Source organism: Manacus vitellinus, unplaced genomic scaffold (assembly GCF_001715985.3).
Source record: "Manacus vitellinus isolate BGI_N305 unplaced genomic scaffold, ASM171598v3 scaffold_9_pilon, whole genome shotgun sequence".
In the NCBI taxonomy this organism is placed as follows: domain Eukaryota; kingdom Metazoa; phylum Chordata; class Aves; order Passeriformes; family Pipridae; genus Manacus; species Manacus vitellinus.
This window is the reverse complement of record NW_021940917.1, coordinates 2591262-2615212: the sequence shown is the minus strand read 5'-3', so window position 1 is coordinate 2615212 and position 23951 is coordinate 2591262. Positions and strand designations below refer to the sequence as shown.

The following is a 23951-nucleotide window of genomic DNA, read 5'->3' as shown; positions in this document are numbered from 1 at the left end:
TGATGCATGAAGGGTTTCACAGAACCCATGACAGGGCAGGTGATCCTTTTTTCATTTCTAATTACATAGCAGAAACAAGCTGCAAGAGGAAAAAATATTTCTATAGCTGCTAAGGTCTGGAAAGACGCTCTTAATAAAATAAAATAGGTTACAGAAAGCCACTCATCTATCAAATTGCTGATTGAATCACTGCCTGTAGAGCTACTTCAGTAGCCTTTCCCTTGATTGGTTGTCAGCACAGACATCAGGTGTATAATAGAGGCTCCTTTGCTTTCAATCAGAGGAATACCTAGTTCTAGCTTATTCATTGTGAAATGCCAGGTACTACAATATCCAAATATATTATGTAACCATTTTGTCCTTTTCTGATGTGTCTGATTAATATTTCTTGCCAAAGGTTTGTTCTTTTTTAGTAATATCATATGATAACAAAGTGGATTTTTTTCTAGTTGAATAAGAAATAAGGACTTGACATTTTCCAGGGGAAATTGCTAATAGACAGAGGTTTTTGCAAGAATGGGTTGTTGCACAGTGGACATATATTCTTAACATTTCTGGAAGCAAATCCTGTTTGCACAAATAGTTGGGGGAGCTGGGACACAGCCAAACTAAAAGCTGAGGAAGAACTTGGGAATACACATTTGCCCCAGTGCATCAGTAATGCTCCCCACAGCAGACAGGCAAATTCATAGTAGCTAATGGACACAGAAAATACATGTCTGACAAAAATGTACCCTCAAGTTGATATATAGATGAACTGCCTCCTCAGTAGCTCAGAAATTCATTCAATTTCCAGTGTGGGATGAAATCTGGTATGGCACCTGATACCACTGACTAGATTGAGATGTTAATAATTTTTAAGTCGGGATTTGAGAGCTCTCAGAGTTTTAACACATTGGAGGGGGTGTAAGAAGGCTAATCCTGATTCCCCTTTTTCTGTCTTTAGGGACATCTGAGGTTGCAAAGGACAACCATTCACAGACATTCATGGACACATTCACAGACATCATCCTTCATGGGGACTATATGAAAAATTATGGAGATTCTGTTTTGGAAACACTGGTACCTTACTCTGTTTTTTGGTGAAGACATTACTGGTAGTCTTAAGAAGATAATTAAGATGAATTCACACTAGCAATGGCCATACAAATATGCTGAAAATAGAGGTTATTGCATCATCTGGGATGATATTAAAATGAAGATACAAATGGCATCAGATACCATTATTCAGCTACTGATTTTTTTTGATTCCTTAGTTGTTTTTTTTTTACCCTAGAATATGTGATTTCGCTGCTCCTACCTTCTTAAGCCTATGTATTACTCTTATACAGGAAGACCTCTGAATTTCAATAAATACAAGTCTATATAGTGAATCAGAAAGTTGGAAGAAATATTTGCTTGCATTTATTTGAAATATAGACATCTTTTATCGCAAACAACAGCTTGTTCCTTATACTGAAGGCAAAACCCCTCTATATTTATGATAACTTTATGAAGAGGAAATTTAAGGAAAAATAGATCATAAAGTTTTATTCGTGTAAATTAAAATTTAAATCGTCATAGATAGGATTTATTGTTTTAGAAGTTTTTGGCAATGGTGCCAAACATTGTGATTTTTCTTCTGTGCATAGCACTCAGTGTTTATGACTGTTTTTATGACTGATTAATTTTTGCTCTTACAGACACAATTTTCAGCTTGGTATGTTTGAAATGATTTTTGGCCATCATTTAACATGTTGACTAGTTAAAAAGCAAAAGTACAGACTGACCTGACTGACATCAGCATAGAATGGTGAAACGATAAATCATCAAGTTCAAGTTGTCATGCCCTTTTGATCCCTAAACCAGCACAGTCGTAGTCATCAAGAGCGCCATTTGACGCCAGTTGTTCTTTCTATTTTTTGTCAAGTATTGTCTTAGAACATAGCTGTGCCCATCATCAGTCAAACAGCCAGAGGCTTGCAAGTTTGACTCCAGTGCCCAAGGGCAAAAGCCAAAGTTCCTGAGAGGTAGAATTACTATTCTGTTACCCAAACACAGCTGTTTCATTAAAGCACTTGGTGAATGACTGCAGATGAGAGTCTCAATGAATAAAATAAAGAGATTCAGAATTTTGGTGCATTTTTTCAGAGTAAATCTATTCAGGGAACATTTTGTGATCTGCATTCTAACACTGCTCCTGTGTTTCTCTTTGGTAAATAAGTTTCTATCACTGCAGACATATCTTCAAATTAAAGACTAGTTCCCTCAAAGTATGATCCTCACATAAAAAATAAGTTTGATGCAATTCTCACTGAATTCAAGAGAAAAACTGTCACTTAGACTAAAACCAGACTGGTTCTGTATAAATTATTTCTTCTTAACATCTTGTTCTCATCCACGTTCCACTAAATTGTTAGTGGAAGGACTCTCATTGATTTAAATGTCCTTTTAATAAATGTTTGTCTGTGTTATTTCCCTTTTTCTCCACACAGGACACCATGTTTTAAATTCTGTAAATATTTTTTAAGAATTAATTTACTGTAACCGAAAGAATGTTTGCTGCCTTTCCACGGTTTATGCACGTTACAGGATTATCTCTCTTTTTTTTTCTCTCAAAAGCCCTGACGGCTTTTAAGGTCCTTTTTATATAGTTTTGATAAAATTCAATATATTTTAAAAAAAGAAAAATACCTTTTTTATGTGGTTGATTTCCAAATATCCTTAATAAAGTTTTGAGGATCTGAATATTAAATATTCCAATGTTCATGTTCATTGGAATTCTACTGATGTTCTTTTAATGCTTCCATAAGAAAGGTTAAGGAGATAACACTGAAGTAAACTTTGGTTTTTCGCAGCTGCAAACATATTTAAGCATTTTACTGTGCATATTAAATGTATTATTGGAATGCATTCAATGAGAATGAATGTATTTAACTCACCAAAGCTTTTCAAACAGCCATCTTCCATCTAACCTTGAAAACACATGATCAAAGAAATTTTAGTTCTGTAAATAGCAATCCTTTAAAGAAGTTGTTAGGAAATCCAGGACCACCAATTAATGAAAGAATGTTAAAGTGTTTTGTGTATGTGTGTGTAAAGGCAGATAGTATATTAAAAAAATGGGTTTAGTTTGGTCACAAGTACAGTGCAAAATGCATCACAGCAATATTGTCTTAACTGGTCCACTGATGAATAGAATACATTTATAAATTGTTTGGAATATTGCTCATAATAGGAATGGAATCACTCACATTAGTTTGATAATTGCTTTCTGACTTAGTGTTATAAATCGCTAGTATATAGTTAGACAAACTCATACATATTTCTTAAACTAGTAAGAGCCAACTTATATAAAGAAGGTCAGCTTTTATTAATTTTCCTGTATTTTTATTAATCAACTGATTTATTTGTAAAAGGTATTAATAAAGTTAATGTATATCCATATCTCTCTCAGATCTTTTTACAGTGGTAATCTGCTGTAAAAACAATGTAAATGTTACCAAGCAAAACTGCTAATTGTGTTGCCTACATATTAATGGGGTCAGTCACTTGTAGAAAATATGAGAGTGACAGAGGTCTAAATACCACAGACTTGTTGTAGGATTATCTGTGATCACATGAAGACTGAAGAAAAGGCCCTTTTAGTAACCGATCTTGTTAACCAACCTTACCTAATCTCAGCTATGTGTTTCTATATAATCTGCTGCACCCTGAGCTATTCACATTATTGATTTAAGGAAGTTAGTGCAGCTGCACTGAAGACACTTTAACAACTCAATGGCATTAGCAAAATTCATGCCATTTGGAAATTTTTGTTCTACGTGGCTGTGGATTTGAAATTAATGGCCCAGTCAGTTTTATTGACAATATGGAAACCTATATCTTTTCTATTTTGTTCCAAATACATGTATTCTATTATAATTTAAGTGCAATTTTCATTTCCATAGCAGAAGATCCCATTGTTAGTTGTCTTGTGACAAGTGATACAATATTATATCATGAAAAGTACAATTATACTTATTATATATTTTGTACTAAAATCTAATTCTCTTAGTTCAAATGGCAAAAATAATTATCTGTCAGTCTTACATGCAATAATATTTTCCATTAATTAATTGGTTTCCCAATTATAAATCTGAGGTTATGGTTTTCATTAATAAACCCCACCTAATTCCTCATAGTCTGATTCAGAAAAAATTAGCAGTTTTCCCGTTAGCACAGACCAAGATAATACTCCTTAGTTCTGTGTTTTCCTTGCTTAATAATTTTCATGTGTGGGCATCCATATAATCAAATAAAATAGGGAATAGGTGCAAAATTCTTCCTCTGAGGCTTTCCTTGATTTTGGTCAGCTTGCCAAATCTTCCTGCTTTGTAAGGTTATTTTATTAGCCAATAGGCACAATATTAACCTACCATGATTGTCAGCAAAATTCAGTTCCCATGCCATAGTTTTATTTGGTAGCCAGTACCTTGAAAATAACTAATATAACATATTTTTCGAAAGGAATAAATATCTGCCTATAATATTTTCTCCCTTTTTCTCTCTTCCCCTACTCATGTTAGTCAGCTGCTCTGCATTTGGGTTTGAGAATGTTTTCCCTGAACGAGAAGGTTTCCAAGGACTATTATGTACTTATTCCTTTTTTCTAACCCTTATTTTTCAATATAATTGCTCCTTCCCCCCTCCTCTGCTGGCAAAAGTGGTTGGCTGCTTCTATTGAGCAAACTCTCGGCTTCCATAGAAAGCTTCTGATTTGGTAAGTTTTACTTATTATGGGAAAGACTTCAGAGCCAGTAAATTCAGAGACAGAAGTTTAATTACCTCTGTTAATAAAACTGCAACAACAACTTAGGCAACTCTTTGACCACAGTGTACCCTAAAATAATATTTGGGGCTGGAAATAAGAGCATAAGGACACCTTCATATTGTTTTCAGTGGTAAACACAGCAAACTATAACAAAGCTCTTTAATTTGTTCATTTAAAAAAGGTACAATTAATGGATATGCAAGCCTCCTTATTTGTGTTTTGGTCCTATGAAAGATACTTTTTTCATTGTTGGTAACCAAGCATGACACCCATTCAAGGGATATTTATCAAATTGTTTAATTTGAAGCATTTTTCCCACTAGTTAGATGATTGAACTTCTGGAGCTCTTACAGGTGTTTTTAGTTCATGAAGAATTTGGTGTTTCCTATGTTTTTGGTGGGGTTTAATGACTATGAATAGATGGTAAATGCAACTATCTTCCTGATTCTAGTACTGTCAATATAAAGCTGGATTTTTTCCAGCATTAAATGTTTGTAGTCTTTTCTAAGTTTTAATTTGTTATTTAGGTCTCTCATAGTTTAAGTCCTTTTTTTCCCTCTTTTTTTCTTTTTTTTTTCTTTCTTTTTCCCCACTAAATTCCTCATGGTTTCATTCCTGGCTGCACTCTGTGGTGAAGTTTTTCTTTCTTTTGTACTGAATTCCAATTTTACCTCCACAGTTTCACTTCAATTGTTTTCTTTTGAGCACAGAGTATATACCTTGAAGCATCTCCTGTCTCTTCTGACACTATGCCAGGACATCAAAATCCCAGCAAAGACCAGAAATCCTCTAGAGAAATTCGTAGCAACAGCTTCCCTAAAAGCTTCATCATTTCTTGGCTGTCTAAGACTACTTTTGTCTTGGCAGGGCTGTTTGTTGTTTTATAGCAATCTTCAAGGACATCACTGAAAAAGCTCTATTGATTATCTTTCTCATAAGCAGTGATTTAATGCAAAGTATCCATATACGGTTAATAACATTCATTATTACTGTATCTCTGAATCTTTCTCAGCTTGGATTAAAAGCTTTTTGGTTTTTTTCCACTGTTTTTGAAGATACAAACAGCACAGTCTGGTTTATTTCAGCGCTGAAGGAGTTGACAATTTATTCACACTAACCAAATGTTATTTACTAATCAGAGTCTCTCTAGAAATGGCCTTGCAGATTTTTAGGTGATTGGTTATCAACTGAACATATGGTGTCTGCGGTACTCTCAGAGAGATTACTTAATTTTCTATTTCTTGGTGCAGTAGTGCTTTTTGGTTTCTATCAAAAGAAGCCATCCATCTGCATAAACAGTACCATCCACTCAAGTAATCATTCCGATTCCAGCACTTCTGTCAACATCTGAGGAAAATATTTGTCTCTTGCTAGCATAGTACCTGAGATTTTCATTGTCTCTAATCTCTGTCCCTTAAAACAGATCTGAGACACCTTGTGGGAAGAATTCATGTGCAGGAGACAGTATTGGGTTGCTGGGCAGATTATTCTGAGAGCACTCAGGAGCTCTGCTTCTGCCCTCAGTGCTGCCCAAAGCAGTGTCTTGGCCATGATGTGCTAGGTAGTCATCTTTCATTCCCAAACTCCCAGGTTCAGTAGTTTAAATAGAGTCAGAGGAATTCTTCCTTTCACGGAAGGGTTCCTCATAGGAAAAATACATACACGGGTTAGTGTGTGTGCTGGAAACATCTCTTCAAATTAGTGGAGCAATGCCTTCAGATTAATATACTTTGGTATCTCTCCATAGGTAAGGAGTAACTCCTTGCTCAAGGAAGTTTGTGGAAGAATAGGTATTTCCCAATTCCTAGATTAGACACTTGATGGGACATCTTATTTCACTGAAATATGAACCAATGAGTCTAACTGGTCTATCCTCTGATACATGCCTGGAGGAATACTAAAAGGAATTAGGTATATTTTTCAGCTTTGCAGACACAGCCAGCAATTATAGTTGAACTCTAAAATTATTCAGAAAAAGAGGGATGACTAGCCATTGGAAGAAAATCAAGGTAGCAACACATTAATTTGTCTTCATTCTTCATAAAGGTAGCCCCTCTTACACTGTAGTCCAGCTTTTACAGTTAATTTTGTTCGCCCACTCTTTGGCACATGACACATAAAAACATACACTACGGTCCCACACACAATAATACTTTAACATGAAGCTAAGAAAGAACGCTGTTCCTTCTTTGTGAATGCCTATCTTTAGCTAGCAGCATTATTTATCTAAGAGAAAAACATGGTTACCATGGCTTTATTGGAGTGGCCTCCTCCTTGGAACTCAATGGTTCCAAAAGCGTCCGTCGGGCTGAGCTGCGTGTGCTTGCTGATGGACCACTTCTCCGACTGGATGTCATTGCGAGTGAGCCTGGTTTCATTTTTCTCATTCTGAGTAACAGAGGCGCTTGGAGGCTGTCCAATATGTTGACCTGTTAGACGCCCACAGCAACACCTATGACATTAAACAAACAGAAAACTTGAGTCACGTGCATGTATAAACTGAACAGGAAAACAAACTTCAAAGAAAATCCAACCCCTTTTCAACTCCGTTTTCCTGCTCTCTAAAGGCTTTGTTGTATGGAAGTAATATAGTATGTATATTATCTTTGCTTTCTATGGTCTTTTTTACTTTGAGCTCTCCTGTATTTCAATAAAACCATGCTTTGTCCTAAATATGTACAAAATAAAGAACATTTTCTGTTGTCTTCAGATGACATCAGGACAAATAATCAGCTTTTTTTTTTCATGGACTAGCACATATTTTAAATTGCTAGTTTACTGCATTTATTTTCTTTTGACAGTATTGTGTCACACATCCAATTTAGGTAAACATTCAATGCACTGAATATTGAACTAAGAAGATAAGGAAATTTAACACAGATGCTGATCCACCTTTGATTTATCTGTTGTTTTTTTTTATTTTTATGAAATAAGTTTTGAAATGTAAACAAATAATGCCTATAGGAATCCATCACTCCATCTGTAATTCAACCACCTTCTGAACAAATAAGTTTACAAAATATTTATATCCATATATATTTTATGCATATATATAGAGAGAGAGACTTTTTTTCAATCAACTTTCATTTTTCATACAAGTACCATGCAATTACCTATGGGGGTCTTTGGTGCTGGGTATGATATGAACACATTCTCTCTTGTAAAATGCTCTTTCTATCCATGATTTCTGTGCCTAAAAAAGAGAAAGGAAATGCCATGAGATCTGTTTGCTTATTAAACACAAATTATAATACAACTGAAGAGAAACTCCAAAGAAAAAAACTTTACTGACTTTGCAGACACACAATGCACATTTTGCTCAGAGCAAACATTTTCCATTAGAATATGACTTCCTTCTAGAACTGAGCACCCAACACAAGCCCTTAAGGTTGTTTTCATATTCACTAGCCAGGTGACTTTGATCCTGTCACCTATATTCTCATAGCAGGAATCACTGGAGAAGAATTAAACTGTAAAGCTTTCTTCATGGCAGAGAAAAAAATACACCTATTCATTGAAAAAGCTTTAAAAAGTCTATTTCCATTTTAGTAATACAATTAAGTCATCTCTAATTAAAAAAAAACCAAACAATTTTTTTACACAAGTACTGAGAGTGCTGTTTAAGATAGAGGTTTACATAGTTTCCTATGTGAACATCTTAATAAGAAAAGAAAAAAAAGAGGAAGTTCTCTTTCTGAAACAAGACAAAAAAACTTTGATGCATTGACTCAGATGAGGTGGCTGAGGTAATCTCTGAAACAGTTCAGTGAAGCTATGCCTGTTCATAACACTTTCCCCTCATATTCATAGAAAAGCAAGAAATTTCCCTCAGCATATTCTTACTTTTCAAATACACAACAAACCTTTTAGAAAAAGGAAGATAGATGGGTAGGAAAGAAGAAAAACCCAAACCTCAAACACAAAACCACAAAGGAGAGACTTTCAGAGTTTTGAAATAATTTTAATTATCTAGGAAGTCTTTGCTCCATATCAGTTCTAGCAAGCTCTCTAAAACATTCAACCAGATAGAATTCAATTATTTCATTTAATAAGGAGATGAGTTAAAACTTTCCTTTAAAAATCATTTCAAACAGACATACTTTATAAAATCTATTTAAATAATAAAATTCCCTACTTTACTGCACAGGATAAACAAAACTATGAACTATGACAAAATTATCTGAGAATTAAGTAATGCAAAATGAACTTTGGAGAATTTAAAGGAAATATGAGTATCCTGCCTCTATGAAAAGAGAACATATGGAATTGCCTGTGTAATGTAACCTAACTAATTAATCTTACCTTTTACCGTGGAAAGTTAGATGGTAACCTATGTATGTATTACTTTTACTAACTAATGTTACCTCACAGCCTAGTGTTACTTTTTTCTCAACTAAATCTCTATCCTGTTTTCCATGTTTTCAGTGAATATCACTAGCACAAGCTATAAAGTACCATAATAAGAATTTCTTGCTACATTCATTACTTATCAGTCCCAGTACATAAAAAGTTATTCTTTTGCCTTTCACACAGAAGATAATTCCTTGTTGGATCTAGTGGTCACTGATGTTACTTGGCAATATTTCATCTTTCTTCTCCTTGCATTTTTATTTGAAAAGTCTGCTAGACTTCAAATTTTGAAATAGGAGACTTCTACAGTCAGAAAAAATAAGAGTCAATTAAAATCATTAAATAAAACTGTATTTGACTGATCTTCCTTACTGTAGCAAACAAAAAGTTAATATATTATAGAACGTTGGCAAGGTTTGTTTTGTTTAAGCAAAGGCCAGTTAAACAGAAATTCTGAAGAAGCTAACACAGTTTTACTTTACACTGAAGAGATTACCTTAAAGTTGTAATTTATTATAACTTCTAAATATCCTTTATTAAATACTTATATTTTTCATAATTTTCTGCAAATAATTTACCTTGGTGAATTTCCTGACTACATAGACCTAGTGTCTTTTTTAAAGATGGTCACTAGCCAAATTTCTCTCAAGATGCAATACAAAAAGATGCCATAACAGGTACTTTACTGAAAATTTTTTCTTTAGGTATAGAAGTAAGCTTTCAAAAACCAATAAAGTGACATTTTTCCTACTCTTTCTCATACAGTCTTTGCAAGCAGAAAAGAAACATAGCTATGTTAAATATAACAATAATAATAATAATAATAATAATAATAATAATAATAATATGCATTTGAATTTTCATCAAAGGTAATATTGCACAAATAGTCTGATTTAAAAAACTCCTTTATTCTCATCACGAAAAAAAACTTTCCAGCTTTTAGATCTCAAACAATATACTATCCTACCCAACAGAGTCATGATGCCAAAATACATGATTTACTAATTTCGTATTTCCTCGTCCTTCCAAATTTAAAAGAAAGCATCTGGCTTCACTGTCTCATACCAGTTATCTTTCCATGACAGATATAACTTGCAATGAAGTACAAAGTTCAGATTATGTTACTTGCCGTAGAGTCTCCACAATAGAATAACTTTGGTAAATAAACACATTCATCACTAAACTGTCTGCACTAAACTCTTATTAACAATCTGAAATAATAAAGTAATAAAAACTTCAGAAAATTACAGCAAAGAATATTCAAAACTAGTAGAGCAAGAAGCTTATCTTCTCTTTCTCTTATTTCACAAATACTCCTTTAGTAGTAATTCATAAACCAATTTAAAGTCCACAGGAAATTCATAAAGTGCATGCCATACTTGAATTTAGATTATTCATAGCTCAGCTCCCTAGGTAAGTCTCTCTCTTTATTAACCTAGCCGTAAAATCCCACCAAGAACACTTTTTTTCTCCCTCTTCTTTACCTGAGCATCAAACTTGGTGTTTAAGCCTGTCCTGGAGGAAAATCTGCTTTCCACGTTTCGCCACTGCTGGTCATTGCTAATAACACATTTGCGACCGCTGAACAAGGCTCTTGCTCTGCCCCCAGCACAGAGATGTGAGAGCCAGCAAAGCCCTTGCACCCATTAGCCGCTTGGAATGTGCTGCTGTGGGATTAGCCTTGTTAAGGGTTCAGTGGGCACTGACCCGTGGCCCCACAGCACTGCTTGGTTTGAACATCTAATCTGACGCCTAAAGAAAAACAAATCCCTTGAGAGCTTGGATTTAGCTGGCACAAGCCTTGATGGGCTTTTTTTCCCTCTCTTTTTTCCCCCTGAGAACACGAGCTGGTGAAAGTGTGATAAGATGCTCTGAGTTCTTAAATTCGACCCAGGAAAACCAATCCTTCAAAAGAAACACTGTAATATACTAGAAAGAACCTGAGAACACAGGGGAAACTTAATCTCCAAAGAACAAAAACAGTGTGTTTATTGGGCAACTGTGAGAAATCTATACACAGTTGAAACATATTGCAAATAATCAAGGATGGCATTTTTCCAAAGAAACTGGGTTTTGTCACTGTTTCTCACCACAATTGCTGCACTGTAGTGCATGTAACTTTTCAGAAAGTCAAAACCACAACCCTTTATCTTTCAGAGACAAGCAATTGCATTGTTTTCAGCATAGTTAAAAGTTGTTAACTTAAACAAAAACTTGACTCTTTACAAATTTGGGGACTACTTCTTTACTGTACCCTCTTGATATTAACACTGATGAACAACCATTTCATATGAAAAATGCTTAGATTTTTGGGGGTTTTCTTTAGTACCTAGCAATTATATGTGTTTAGCTACTAACTTCAAGAGTTTTCCAAATATAAAATATTTTGACTCTTCCACCTCCCCCTCCAAGTTTGGATTAGTTCCTCTCTACTCCTACATAGGCCTACACCCCCTCCTTTCTGTATCAATAAGGGTGCATCTAATGCATGGAAAATATTCCTTCTACCCTTGGACAAACACACAACTACTAAACTATTCAGGACATATATTAGCTCTGATCAGCCCAAGATGGTCAAAGCTGAGAATATGCATCAACTTTTAAACTTCTTATACCATCACACAGATGTGTTGAGAAGCTTCTGCTAGGCTGGCAGAATCCATGAGATTGTTTTTTCCTTTTGGTTCTCTAAGGTTTTTTGTGTAATATACATGCATGTATTTTGTAAATATTAATGTATACATATGGGTGTATAAATGTCTTCCTCTGTGTATAAATAAAAATATTTATACATATATATACATTCTATTGTAGCAAAGCTATGACCTGGGAAGTTTCTGTACCAGAAACCATGTGCATATCTTGTAAGTTCTCTTAAACACAGGATCAGACCAGGATCTGTGGAGAACAAAAAAGGTAAAACTGCAACCAAGAAAGCAGCTAGTAAACAGTTCATTGAGGTAAAGAATATGACTGGGGAGTCAGTAGGTAAAGACAGCTTGCATTTTAACACTGGAGAATTTGGTTTGGTTGAGAGGGTGGAGAAAGAGTGAAGTGATGAAAGGAAAAGTTCTCATGACTGAGATGACTGAGTAAAAATCGTAATTGAAGTGAACCTTCAGTACTTGACAAGATTCTAGGGACCGATCCTGGATTCAGGTTTCAGCTTGCAAAGTAACCTGAGGCAGAAGCTACATCTTTGGCTCAAAAGATATAATGGTTATGTTCATTTGCATGCATCACCCAATGGCACAAGGATGTTTTATAGAGACTTAAGTAGAGTTGGCATATACAACTGGTGTCACAGGTAATTACTAATGTCTTTGCCACAGCTAATTTAAAGAAACATTAATCTATGACTTTCTCTGGCAATGAAAGTACCAGTGCCATAGATATTCCTATATTTTAAGGAGTAATAAAGAAATAGCCAATACACAAAGATAGATGTGTTTTTTAATATAGTACAACAGCAAAATAGTGTTTTGAGTGGTCAATGCTGCCCATTTGATGCTACAAATGTACACAGTCTTTACATTTTCAACCCAGCTCAGTGTTAATGAAACAAAGACTTAAAAGCAGTTAGCAATGAGCCCAGTACTGGCTCCTCATAGAAGACGAGGGCAAATATTAAAAACTAATCAAGAACAGAAATTTTCTGAAAGACAAAATCTGGCAGATTTTACCATGTTATGTAGCTGAGATGCTTAACTCTGACCTCTGAAATAGCATTACTTCGAAAATAGCACTAAGATTTACAATTTTATAAAAACTAGTTATGTCAGTCACAGAACACAACCAGTGGCAGTTCTAACCCTCTGTTTTCCTACTTTGTTTATTTCCAACAAGTAACCAGGTTCTAAGACAGGTATTACTGGTGCAAGAGAGGTGTTGCTAAAAGCCTGTCTCTACCTCGCAATGGAGCAGAGCAGCTGGACAGGCAACAGAGTAATACTGAAGCAAATTACAGATGGGATTTGCAGGAGCATATGGTGATGGAATTGCATCAGTGCTATTGCAAGCTGAAGTGATTAGTGTTCCTTAACCAAATGGGCACTTGTACAAATTCCACTGGCTCTGAGTACATGTAAACTTCTGTACCTATATTAGTACGAAGGAAAGCAATACTTCAGTATAACCTTATTACAAGATGTGCTCAGGCTGAATTTCTAATCCTCTTTTTCAACACTGTCCAATTACAAGCATTATAAATATTTTATGTCTTTCTTGAAGCATTAGGAATTTACCTCTCTGGACATTTAGTTAGGGATCATTAGAGTGTCCCAAAATGTTTCATTTTCTAACAGACATTTATTAGTCTAACAGACTAGCAACTTAGAGGCTGGTAATCAGGCCTTTATCCATTAGAGCTGCACTTACGTGTTTTATTCTTTTTCAAACAGATTTCCCAAGCTCTTTATCATCAGATTTGTTACAAAAACTATGCTGAATTGTCTTGAAAATCAAGTTGTATGCGGTACAGAACAGAACGACATAGAATGCAGGCATTTATTATTACAGTATGTTACAGAATTTATCTGTTAGCATTGTTTACCAGATTTAATTTTTATACTATACTTAGAAGAAATTAAGTAATTTAAAAACAATCAGGAGCTTTTCACTCAATAGTTTAAGATTTTAGTAATTATATCTGATATTTTTCTTACTGCAAGGACACAGAAGTGAAAATATTATTTCTCTGTTAATGTTACTCTGAAAATGTTTATTTAAGCTTTATATATTTTCAAGCTAATATACAGACCAAGCATACGTCCTTATTAGCCATGCTATTGATAAGTTAACTGGAAAGCTTAACGGAGGTTTTAAATAGAACTAGGGAGAATGATTAGAAAATTGACAAAAATATTCAGGTTCCTACAGGCCTCCTCAAGATCATTAGAAGTGCAAGGGAAAAATTCTAAAGAAAATGAAATTAAAATGAAAGATGTATTGTAAAGAACACTTTCAAAAAGTGTTCGCTTCTTATGGTCACTAGCATATGAAAGGAAGAATTAAGCCTATTGACTTCATTCATAAGGTATCTTTGTATACATGTTTATTATTTCACTGGATCTGCTGTGGGTTTAAAATTGTTTAAATAAGTAAATAAACCTTTTCTAGCATGAAGGCTCTACTTGATTAGATGATGGGTTCATCCAGACCACAATGAGGTCTCTACAAGTGCCATAAACAGGTGCTAAAAAAAAGGGGAAAACATGTCAAACGTACATAATGCTTCTCCCTAAGAGTTTCTCAGCTAACAGCTATTATCTGCTCATGGTTTTCCTGCATCATTGTGATTTCCACATGTTCTGCAACCCTTTATGGGCTTTCTTCTACAGACTTGCCAGCTGATTTCTTGCAAATTTTCAGCATCCTTAATATCCTTGTTCCTGCTGCAGAGGGAATCAGTTCCTTCTGTTTGTTTTGAATGTGACTCCTCATACTTTCCCATGCTGTTTACTGCTGAGAGAGGCAGTGAACAGTCAATTCCCATCCATTCTCTTCATACCGGTTTTCAAGGTTTTGAAAATGTGTTTTGAAGTAGTTTTTTTTTCCTCAGATTAACCATTTATCAAGTATTTCCTCACACAGAAACCATTTGTTACTTTTTATCATCCATGCCTTGCCTTCTGGGAAGAATCAGAACTGTGCTACAAGGGAGAACTGCAGATTGGTGTTGTGGCAGGTGGACATTCACCAATTTGGTATCTAACTTTTGCCTAATAATTCCAATAAAAGATTGATTTGGTTTTCTTGACCACCACTACCGAGCACCTTCACAGAGATATCTAGCTTAACCCCAATATTTCCCTTCGTGTAGCAAAGAATTAAAAATATTAATGGTAAAGAACTGGTATAAAAATCAAGCTGTTTAAATCACAGTCTAGCAGAACAGCAATAAACCTATACGATGTTCTAGTTTATGAAAAATGCAGCCTAAAAAATCATAATGAAAAATGATATCTCAGAAGTCTATAGCTGCACATATGTAACTAAAAAGCATAATACACAGGAAATATTTTTCTGCCAGTCAGTGCTGGCAGATTATTTATCTTTTAAAATACTAAATTTGGGGTTGGATTCTGAAAATTATAACATTATTCCTAACTCCTCAAACTAAGGAAACAAAATAACCTTCACATTAAGCAAGATCTCACTACTATCTTAATAGAAATCATGAGATTAAAATGCACACGTAGGAGTTTTGCACTGCATCTAATTCTGGTCTGAAGTATTTGATTTCTAAACTATTCATTCTACCCCATAAATATATGACAGCTATAACGTTATCTGTTCCTTCATTAGATTGAGATGGTTTTGTTAGCCACTGTGTGGGTGTTGAGCTGATAAAGGAATTAAAATTAAATGGTACATAATTGTATGAAAGGATCTGAAGGAATGAGGATTCTAGATATTCCCCAAGCCTAAACATTCAAATGGACCAGTTTTATGCCACTGTTCACATTTCGTCTCATCTAACAACCCTGCAGTTATGCACAATCAATTGTGACCTTTGATTTCAGTGATATGCTGAACTGAAAACAAATATACTACTTTAGCTAGCTCTTAATAACACAGGCAAAAATTTAACAAAAGATGCCAGTGGCATACCACATACTACTACAAAACTGAGCAGAATCCTAGCAAGCCTTCACAGAGCTAAGGAAAGCATTTCTCAGCACATTATAAAAATGGATATTTTGACTCACAGTTGCCTTTCACCAAACATGAGAGTGAATCAGGGAAGTGAAGACAAGCTTATAGGCTTGAGAGTTTACATGCAAGTCACAGCTATTACTCTGTTGGTACAAAGTGGGAGTGGAAAAGCATTCAGACATATGATACCTTACAAGAAGTACTTTCTTTTCAATTTTGTTGCTTGTTCCTGCTTATGTCTGATCAGAACAAAAAGAGCAGACAGCCTGCCAGGAAGAAGGTGGAAGCATCACTGAGGTGAGCAGGGGAAGAGAGAGCAGCCCTTTGGCCTCTGCAATGACTCCTGCAGCCAGGAGTACAGCAGCTCTTTTCCTCAAAACCCTGCTTTGGAAGGCTTGGATCTTTCCACACAACTGCATCAACAACTAATCCTCTCCCAGTGCAGACCTTTCTTCTCTGCCTTGTCTGAGACAATGTGAAGGAAAATACCAGAAGAAGTCCTATGCTGCCTGATAGATCTTCTTCCATGCAACCCTTAGCAGTCTTCATTTTGGGGAGGGCTAGAGCAGAAAGCAGAAAAATATTTTATGCCTTAAAAACATCCCATGGACAGCTGCTTTAGCAAAGACATAGCAAATCTCTTATAAACCTGGTTTTGAGAAAGGAAACTTTCTCCCTGCAGTAAGTTACCTTCATTTTAGAAACACTCCCATGAGGTTTGGCATTATAATATTTTATTTCCTAGGGATTTTGGTGTTATAATATTTTGGAATTATTATAATCCAGGCTTATCTGTATAGTTAGCATTTTCCCCCTCTGTTAAGTACCCAGAGATTGCTGACATTTGATTTTCCTGAAAAATAACATCCAAGTTTCAAATGTCCACCTAATGTAATGTTTCAGCTCAGGAATAAATAAATAAATAAATAAAAAGAAAAACACAACTAAAGTATAATCCAATTATTAAATTCCTGACTTAGTCAGGAGTAATGATAATCATAGTAATCATAGTAATATGATAATAAAAATCTTTCTTTTTCTTATAAAAATATAGTTCTGTTGTATTATCTACAGCATATCTGCATAACTGTGAGTAATGAAGTTCAAAATATCTGGAGAATATGAACATTTCTGAAGCCATTCAGGTGAATGATCAATTTGAAGCACTGTCAGATAAAGCCTGATTCAGCTATTGTGAACAGAAACTGTTTCTATGCACTTTGCTTATGCTTTAAACGTACAATGCTGTCATGGAGGAAGCATGTGCAATTGTGTAACAATGCAAGCAGCATATTTAAAAGGTCACAATCCAGCAAATACGAAATACTTTGACAGACCCTCATAGAACTACAAAGATTTCATACCTCTGTTTTCAGGTATGTTTCTCCACCAAAAGTTTATAGCATTATATAAGTCAATATTTTTTAAAATAAAGTTTTAGATTAAATATTATTTCCTGACCTACATTGTTACATCAGTGTAAAAATCCCTCATGCAAAAGCTAGCAGCCTATTTATAGTTTTCTGATGTCATTTAGCTCATAAGAATTCTATGTCATGCACATATCTCCTAGGGTCAAGAGACAAGAAATTACCTTTTATTTTATATCAAAGAATTTTCTTTAACTTTCTAGTTAGAATCACAACTACACATGAGAACTTGCAGGCCTTTGTCTACTACACTACTATATTGTTCATCCAGGTTGTGTGCTCCAGTGTTGGTCACTGCTCCTTTACTTCCCTGAGCAATGCAACTTTGCTTTTTTCTTCCCTTTGTCAACAATCTATACTGATTCAACTTCAACTGAAAACCAAAGATCACTGTGATTGGTGTTATCAACTCTTCTCCCTTTCAGAAAAAAGTAGTCAGATCATTTGATCTGAGAGCCCTATAGCACTCTGAAAACAGGAAAATTTCAGAGAGATAAAATTAAAAAGTACATAAATCTATCACTTACATTTTGAGCCCAATTTTAGATAAGTGCTAGATGCAAGGTATTTTTTGCCATATAGCTCCATGTGTACAATAATTATTTGTTGTTTTCCCTGTGGACTGTGAAATTTCACAGGTTGTTCCTCAACATGCATTTCCTTCATTGGCAAAGGAAGTAAAATCTTATTGGTTATATTCAATGCAACAGTTATTCCAAATGCTCTCTGACTCAAGTACAACTGACTGTAAAAGCACACCAATTTTTCTAAGACGCATGTAATGAAAGCTTTACCACGTTTTTTATTTTTGCACACGTAAATCCATTATTCTTGTTTTCTCCCAATGTTTAGTCCTAACTATGTGGCTTAAGTAAAAGTAAACACATAATATTTTTTAATAAAAAAGCAACAATCACCAAATAAGATCTCATAAAGGTTCATGACTTTTCTTCAGGGTCAAATTAGAAGGAAAAGAATAGCTTTGAGGCAGAAATTCTTATTCAATCACAGACTAAGAAAAGAAGATCACAGGAAATATAAGTTACATAGGTATTTCTCATGTTTCTTGCTTGATCTTAACAGAGGGTCTTACTTTAATAGGAATGTTGAAAAAAATAAGCTAGTATCTCAGTCTCAGTAAGTTTGAAACTTGGTTAAATCTGTTGAATCCCTTAAGGAAAAGACAGGATTTTAGTTTTAAATTCTTGTGTAAGAAATAACTTCGAAGGTGACCTATATAAAAATTTAATCATATTAACCACATTGTGTTTCAACACATAATTATGACTTACATTATAGATAATAGCAAATATTTCATTGGATTTTCCATCATATTTTAATTTATGGAATTACCTTTCCTTGATGCTTTACTGAAAGCTTTTCAGCCTGTTCTGGCTTTGAGTTAACAAGACTATTAAGCAGTCCTACAGTTTCATTTCTAATCCTTAAATTAATATTAGGATTACAGTTTTGTGGTGAACCTGGGTGGGCCTCGTTAAATCCCAAATCCTGCAAATTCTTGCTTGTGGACAACACAAACAAGTTTTATGACTTCGGAAAATTTGAAGGACAGGAGCCTAGCAATGAGGAAAACAATGCTTTCACATTGCTGGACTTCCTTGTACTTTTAAGCACAACAGCTAATTCCTTTGTACTAGTTTCATGTACCAGCTGCCATCATACTTCTTTCACATGCAATATTCCTTACACGCAATAACTCTTGGAACTGTAAATGTACATGTGTAAGCATAAAACACAATTACGGTTCAGGACCCCGTTACATCAAACAAGAAGCAAACAGCAAGCAAGAATACACTAGTTCAAGCCTTGGAAAAAGATTCTGACTCATGGGCAAAAAGTTGTAAACTTTCATCACTCCACAATCTCACTCTCTGGGATTGAGCCCCATTTCTCTTGCACAAAATCTGAAATTAATAGTTGTGGATGATATCCACCTGCAGAGGATTAAGATTACTTTTGCACCATCACAGGAAACAGCCTGGAAAGCCATGTCTGTGAAAGCATTTGAACATGAAGATGGGAAGAAGAGAACCGTCTCTACTTTTTGGTAGATTTTATGTTCTGTTTTTTCCTTTAGTATCTAGTAAAATATTTTCATATGAATAGACATGCTTTGTGGAACAACATTGTATGAACAACATTGAAATATCTTCTACAGGCTAGTCAGTCCTTCTTCTTTCTCTCTCATAAGAGTTAACTGACTTCCTTAAACCACTCTTGATTTCAGTTTCAGATTATAGGCCCATGAAAATAAGTGTTGCTATGAGTCAGCTGGTCAGTCTGGGTAGTCCTAGCTGACTCTTCTTTCTTGGAAAGGTATACAAGAGAAAGGGAAGCACAATTTTCACCCTGTCACCCCATGAAGGTTGGTGGGTGGGGTTGGTGACACTGAAAGGCCAGAGAGGAGTGCCAAAATTGTCAGTCTGCTCATCCAACGATAACAACATTGGAATTTGAATCCCTAGACAAAGTGATTGATGTGAAATCTTCTAACAGGCAATTCAATTGGTTTTTGGGGGGTTGTTTTGTTGTGATTTTTTTTTTCCACTTTTACCTTCTGTGAGACTTGCTCTAGGATTTGAAATGTCAGAAATCAGAACACAAGCATATCTGAAGACCCTTATTCTTTGAGCTGGAAATACTTTGGAAAGCATGGTGGCATGTGCCTTTCATTAAATTAATACAAATCAAGTATTGTCTGTTAAAAGACAATGCAATGCTTATAGTAATATTCTTGAACTTTACAAGGCTATTCAATTCTACATACACACAAATGTACATGTGACTGAGGATAAAAATCACTGCTGCTCTCCAGTGCCATATATTGAGTTCAGCTTGCAATGTTCCAAAGGATTCTGGAAGGAATTAAGCATGAAAATTGTGATTAATTAGAGCTTCTGAATTTAACAACTTATATTTACAGAGATGGAACTTGAAAAGCAAGTCTTACTATTTGCAAAGTTGTGTGATGGAGGTCATTCACAAGGATGTCATGTAAGCAGTTTTAAATTACTTTCTTGTTTTGACTTGACTTTGAAATAAGGACTTTAATGTAATCATTTTTTTTTAATATGCTGGATATTAGAATTAGTAAGAAAACAATCCAAACATCCTTTAAACAAAAGAGGTTTGAGCAATTTCTCCTTTTTTTAAATTTTTTTTTTTTTTTTAGGGGGGAGTTTAAATCTCTTGGAATTTGATTACACAGCACATTCCAGCTATCTGCCCAGCAGGCCCCTCTATCAGGACTTGCTGATTACTACTTATGCATTGTTTCAAAGTGAGCCCTTGAAGGCTTTCATTTAATACAGATTAGTACCTTTATTAAACAGTGGTTAATTGAAGCCTCTGAGTTCTGCTAAATATTGTTCAGTGAAGTGAATTAGTTGTTTTAATTTGTTGCTTTCTCACACAAGAAAATAACACTGAATGAAATAAATACTTTTTCCATTGGGCTACTGAGGGTAACAAAATTAGAGGGCTTTTAGCTTACGTATTTTAAACTGACAGTTTTCTAATTTACAGAGATGCCTCTGGTTCAGCAAACTTAGATCCTATGTTGATCCTAATAACTCTCTCTTAGATGGTTTAATTTCTAAAAAGAATAAATTAAGGCCACCATTAAGACTGTCTTATCAAATGTATAACTGAAATCTGGCACTCTTTTCTCTGATCAGAAAAGGAAAAAAAAACATAATAAAAATATGTGTTGGAACATTTTTCATTTTAAGTTTAATTGTTTCCTTAAGGGTTTCTGTAAACAGTTTTTTTATGTGACAATATTATTCTCAATTGAACAGTAATATTAAGAGAGATTATAAAAATTTATAGAATAATCCTGTACCCACTCCAGCCAGTAACTCATTAAGGAATCTTACTGACTCACTGAAGACCAATTTTTTAAAAGATTATTTAGAAAATCTTAGAGCTCTAAATGAAGATGTCTGCCTCATTATTTTTCCCTGTTAACTTCTCAAGGAATAATAACTTAAAATTCAACTAAAAGAAAGAGTCTATGTGAATTTTACTACACTGTCTCTATACTGGAAATTCTTGCTTTAAGAAAAAAACTAATTCTTAGTAAGACTTGGAAAAGAGGACTAAATAAAAGAAAATAACTCAGCCAAAGTAACTGTATCTAAAACACATGGAAAAATACCTCTGCTTCTATGAAAGTTGTGATAACAAAACCACCTATTTTTGCCAAGCAGAATTCCTCCTGGACTCAAAGGGGTAGTGAGGAAAGGCTCAGTTCAAAGTCATACAGTGATACTTCTGATTGTTCTTTAAACACAGAGCTCTAGCTAGATTTGCAAGGCAGAGTGGAACAAGATTGCTGTGGTGGCTGCGTACCACGGATATAGTCTGCACAACCATACTGGCTGCAGTACAGTGGTGGTCTGGCTACTGTGAAAGCTGTTCATTACCAACCTCACTTAATTTGTTACTATTGCTGTTGTCAACTCTGCTATGTTTACCATATCCAAAATACTTCAAAATAGATAAACTTAGCAGCTTAAAAGTTCATACTCTAAGAACAGTTTAGACTAAATTTCCTAAATAAACTTCACACCAAGTATAAACAAAAAATAGTAATAAAAAAGTTTTACTAGAAATTATTGACATTTTGCACTATTTCTAGCCAGATACAAGAGAGGAAAGAAATGCTGTAGTAGAGATCACTTAAGTGAATTTCAGAGGGAAACTCAGGAACATCCAAATTTTAGTTTAATCTTTTAAAAAACATTACATGAGTATTGCATTTGGTCAAACTTTACTTTTAGTTTCTGACAGGCAAGACCACAGAAACAAGTGGCATAGTATCACTAAAATGCAGAGATGAATGTGGCCCTGAACTTGTCTGCTTTTATGTCAGTGCTGGAAATGCTATTATATATCAGACTTCATTTATTGAATTTAGTGCTTTCTAATGTCACTCCCTTAGGCCTTGCCATGCAACACTCGTGTATTAAAGTGGTATTAACAGCATTAATCTTTCTGTTACTTCATTCTCAGAAGAGGATCTGCAATAGGACATATGACAACTGAAAATGAGTTAATCTTATGCAACCTGCTGAAAATCACGGATTCAAATAATGAATGAGGCTCAAATCAGCCACATGTGCTTGAAAATTCTGCAGACAGGAGTGACAGGTCAAGCCAGAGGGGCTAATGCTGCGGAGGGAAGCCTAATTTCTCACCAACCCCAAGGACTGCACTGTAGCACAACTTTTATGTCTCCTCCGTAACTTTACACCTTTTCAAAAGAAAAACAAATACAAACACTCCATCTCTGAGGATCTGAAGTGGTTTTGGCACTTCTTAATTAAGCAAAGAGAAAACACAAGAACTCATTGACAGCTTGGAAAGGTTGCAGCTCCAAGGGCACAGATTTTTGCATTAGAATAGGCACATCAGATCAGCAATCCCAAACCAATAGTGGTAGTAAAGAGTAACCAGACAACTTTGCTGGGTTTTCTGTACTCCTGCAGCTCTTGGAGACATTGGGAGCTGGTTGAGGGGATGATGTTTCTAGGTAAACATTTCAGATCAACCTCTGAAACTAGATCCTTCACTGGAGTTCCCCATTGATTGTCCCAAGTGTCAGTATTTTACAGTTGTCCATGCCTGCAAAATGCTCAAGATAAGGAAGAATCAGAAACTTGCATTGTGAAAATCACACTGTAAGCCACAGAAGCACAAGCTCTGTTTATGAAAAATGCTCATCTCTGGGTTATCCTCTTGTGAAGTCACTTAATCAAGACTGGAATTTTATGTGTCTCTTTTCACTAAACTGCAGTTTTTAAGTCTGAATACTACCAGACAGTTTGCTTGTCCAAATGAAGAGTATGTAAAATAGTAACTATGATGTTTTGGAAAAGTAGTTCACAGTATTCTTTGGTTTAGACTTCCTTTTTGGCATAGATAGCTGGATTCTTTAATATAACTTGCATTTCTTTCATTTATATCATACAAAATAAAAAGTTAAGATACCTCTAAAAGCTTTATGGACACTTAGTAAGTTTAAAACTTAGAAGTTACAGGCTCAGAGCAGAGCTGCTTTTTGCTTTAAATGTCTCTCTCAACTTAGAGAAGAATGATACTATTGCCTTATTCTGTATGCCAATGCTAACAGGATCTAGGCCACCTACTTGCTATACTACATTCATATGCAGACAGCTAGCTAGCTAAAAGATGTGAAAACTATTTTTTATAGAGAATAAAAATTACAAGAGTAAACAACATAGAATAAAAATTCAAAAGATGTCACAGGAGTTGAAAATTATCACAATACATCTTCAGTTTCTGAATATTTCATTCAGATTGTTATTACTCCATTTCCCCTACAGTTTCCTCATTAGTGTCTTAGACTTCAAATGTAAAAGCCATTCAAATGTTGTGGGAAAGAATAGAGAAAAAAAAAAGAAAAGAGGACATTTTACTAAGATATAAGCCCAACAGGCTTGTTATTTTGTATTGTAACATTTGCAATGAGAACAATTTATTCTCAGTTTAGTTTTTGATGATATCTTGAAGGTTTTGCCACTAAACACATATTGACATTTCAGCTAACACAGTTGAAGACACCAAAGCAAGCATTTTGGGAGACCATAATTAAGCAGACTTCCCCTGTAACAACAACTTGGGAAAGGACTGGTTCTGTTTATTATATAACAGTTTCCAATACCTGAAAAACAGAA

At 34.8% G+C, this 23951-nt stretch overlaps 1 protein-coding gene across 4 annotated transcripts in view; it reads right to left on the bottom strand.

Annotated features, from left to right (window-relative positions):
- The window catches only part of TRPM3 (transient receptor potential cation channel subfamily M member 3), a 409575-nt gene that overhangs the window by 122959 nt on the left and 262665 nt on the right, over positions 1-23951 (bottom strand). For all 4 annotated transcript variants that reach the window (XM_018085992.2, XM_018085991.2, XM_018085995.1 and 1 more), the window contains exons 2-3: positions 7906-7985; positions 7040-7244 (exon numbers count right to left, since the gene is read on the bottom strand). In XM_018085992.2, the coding sequence (XP_017941481.1) occupies positions 7040-7244; positions 7906-7985 (285 nt within the window). The remainder of the gene's footprint in view (positions 1-7039; positions 7245-7905; positions 7986-23951) is intronic.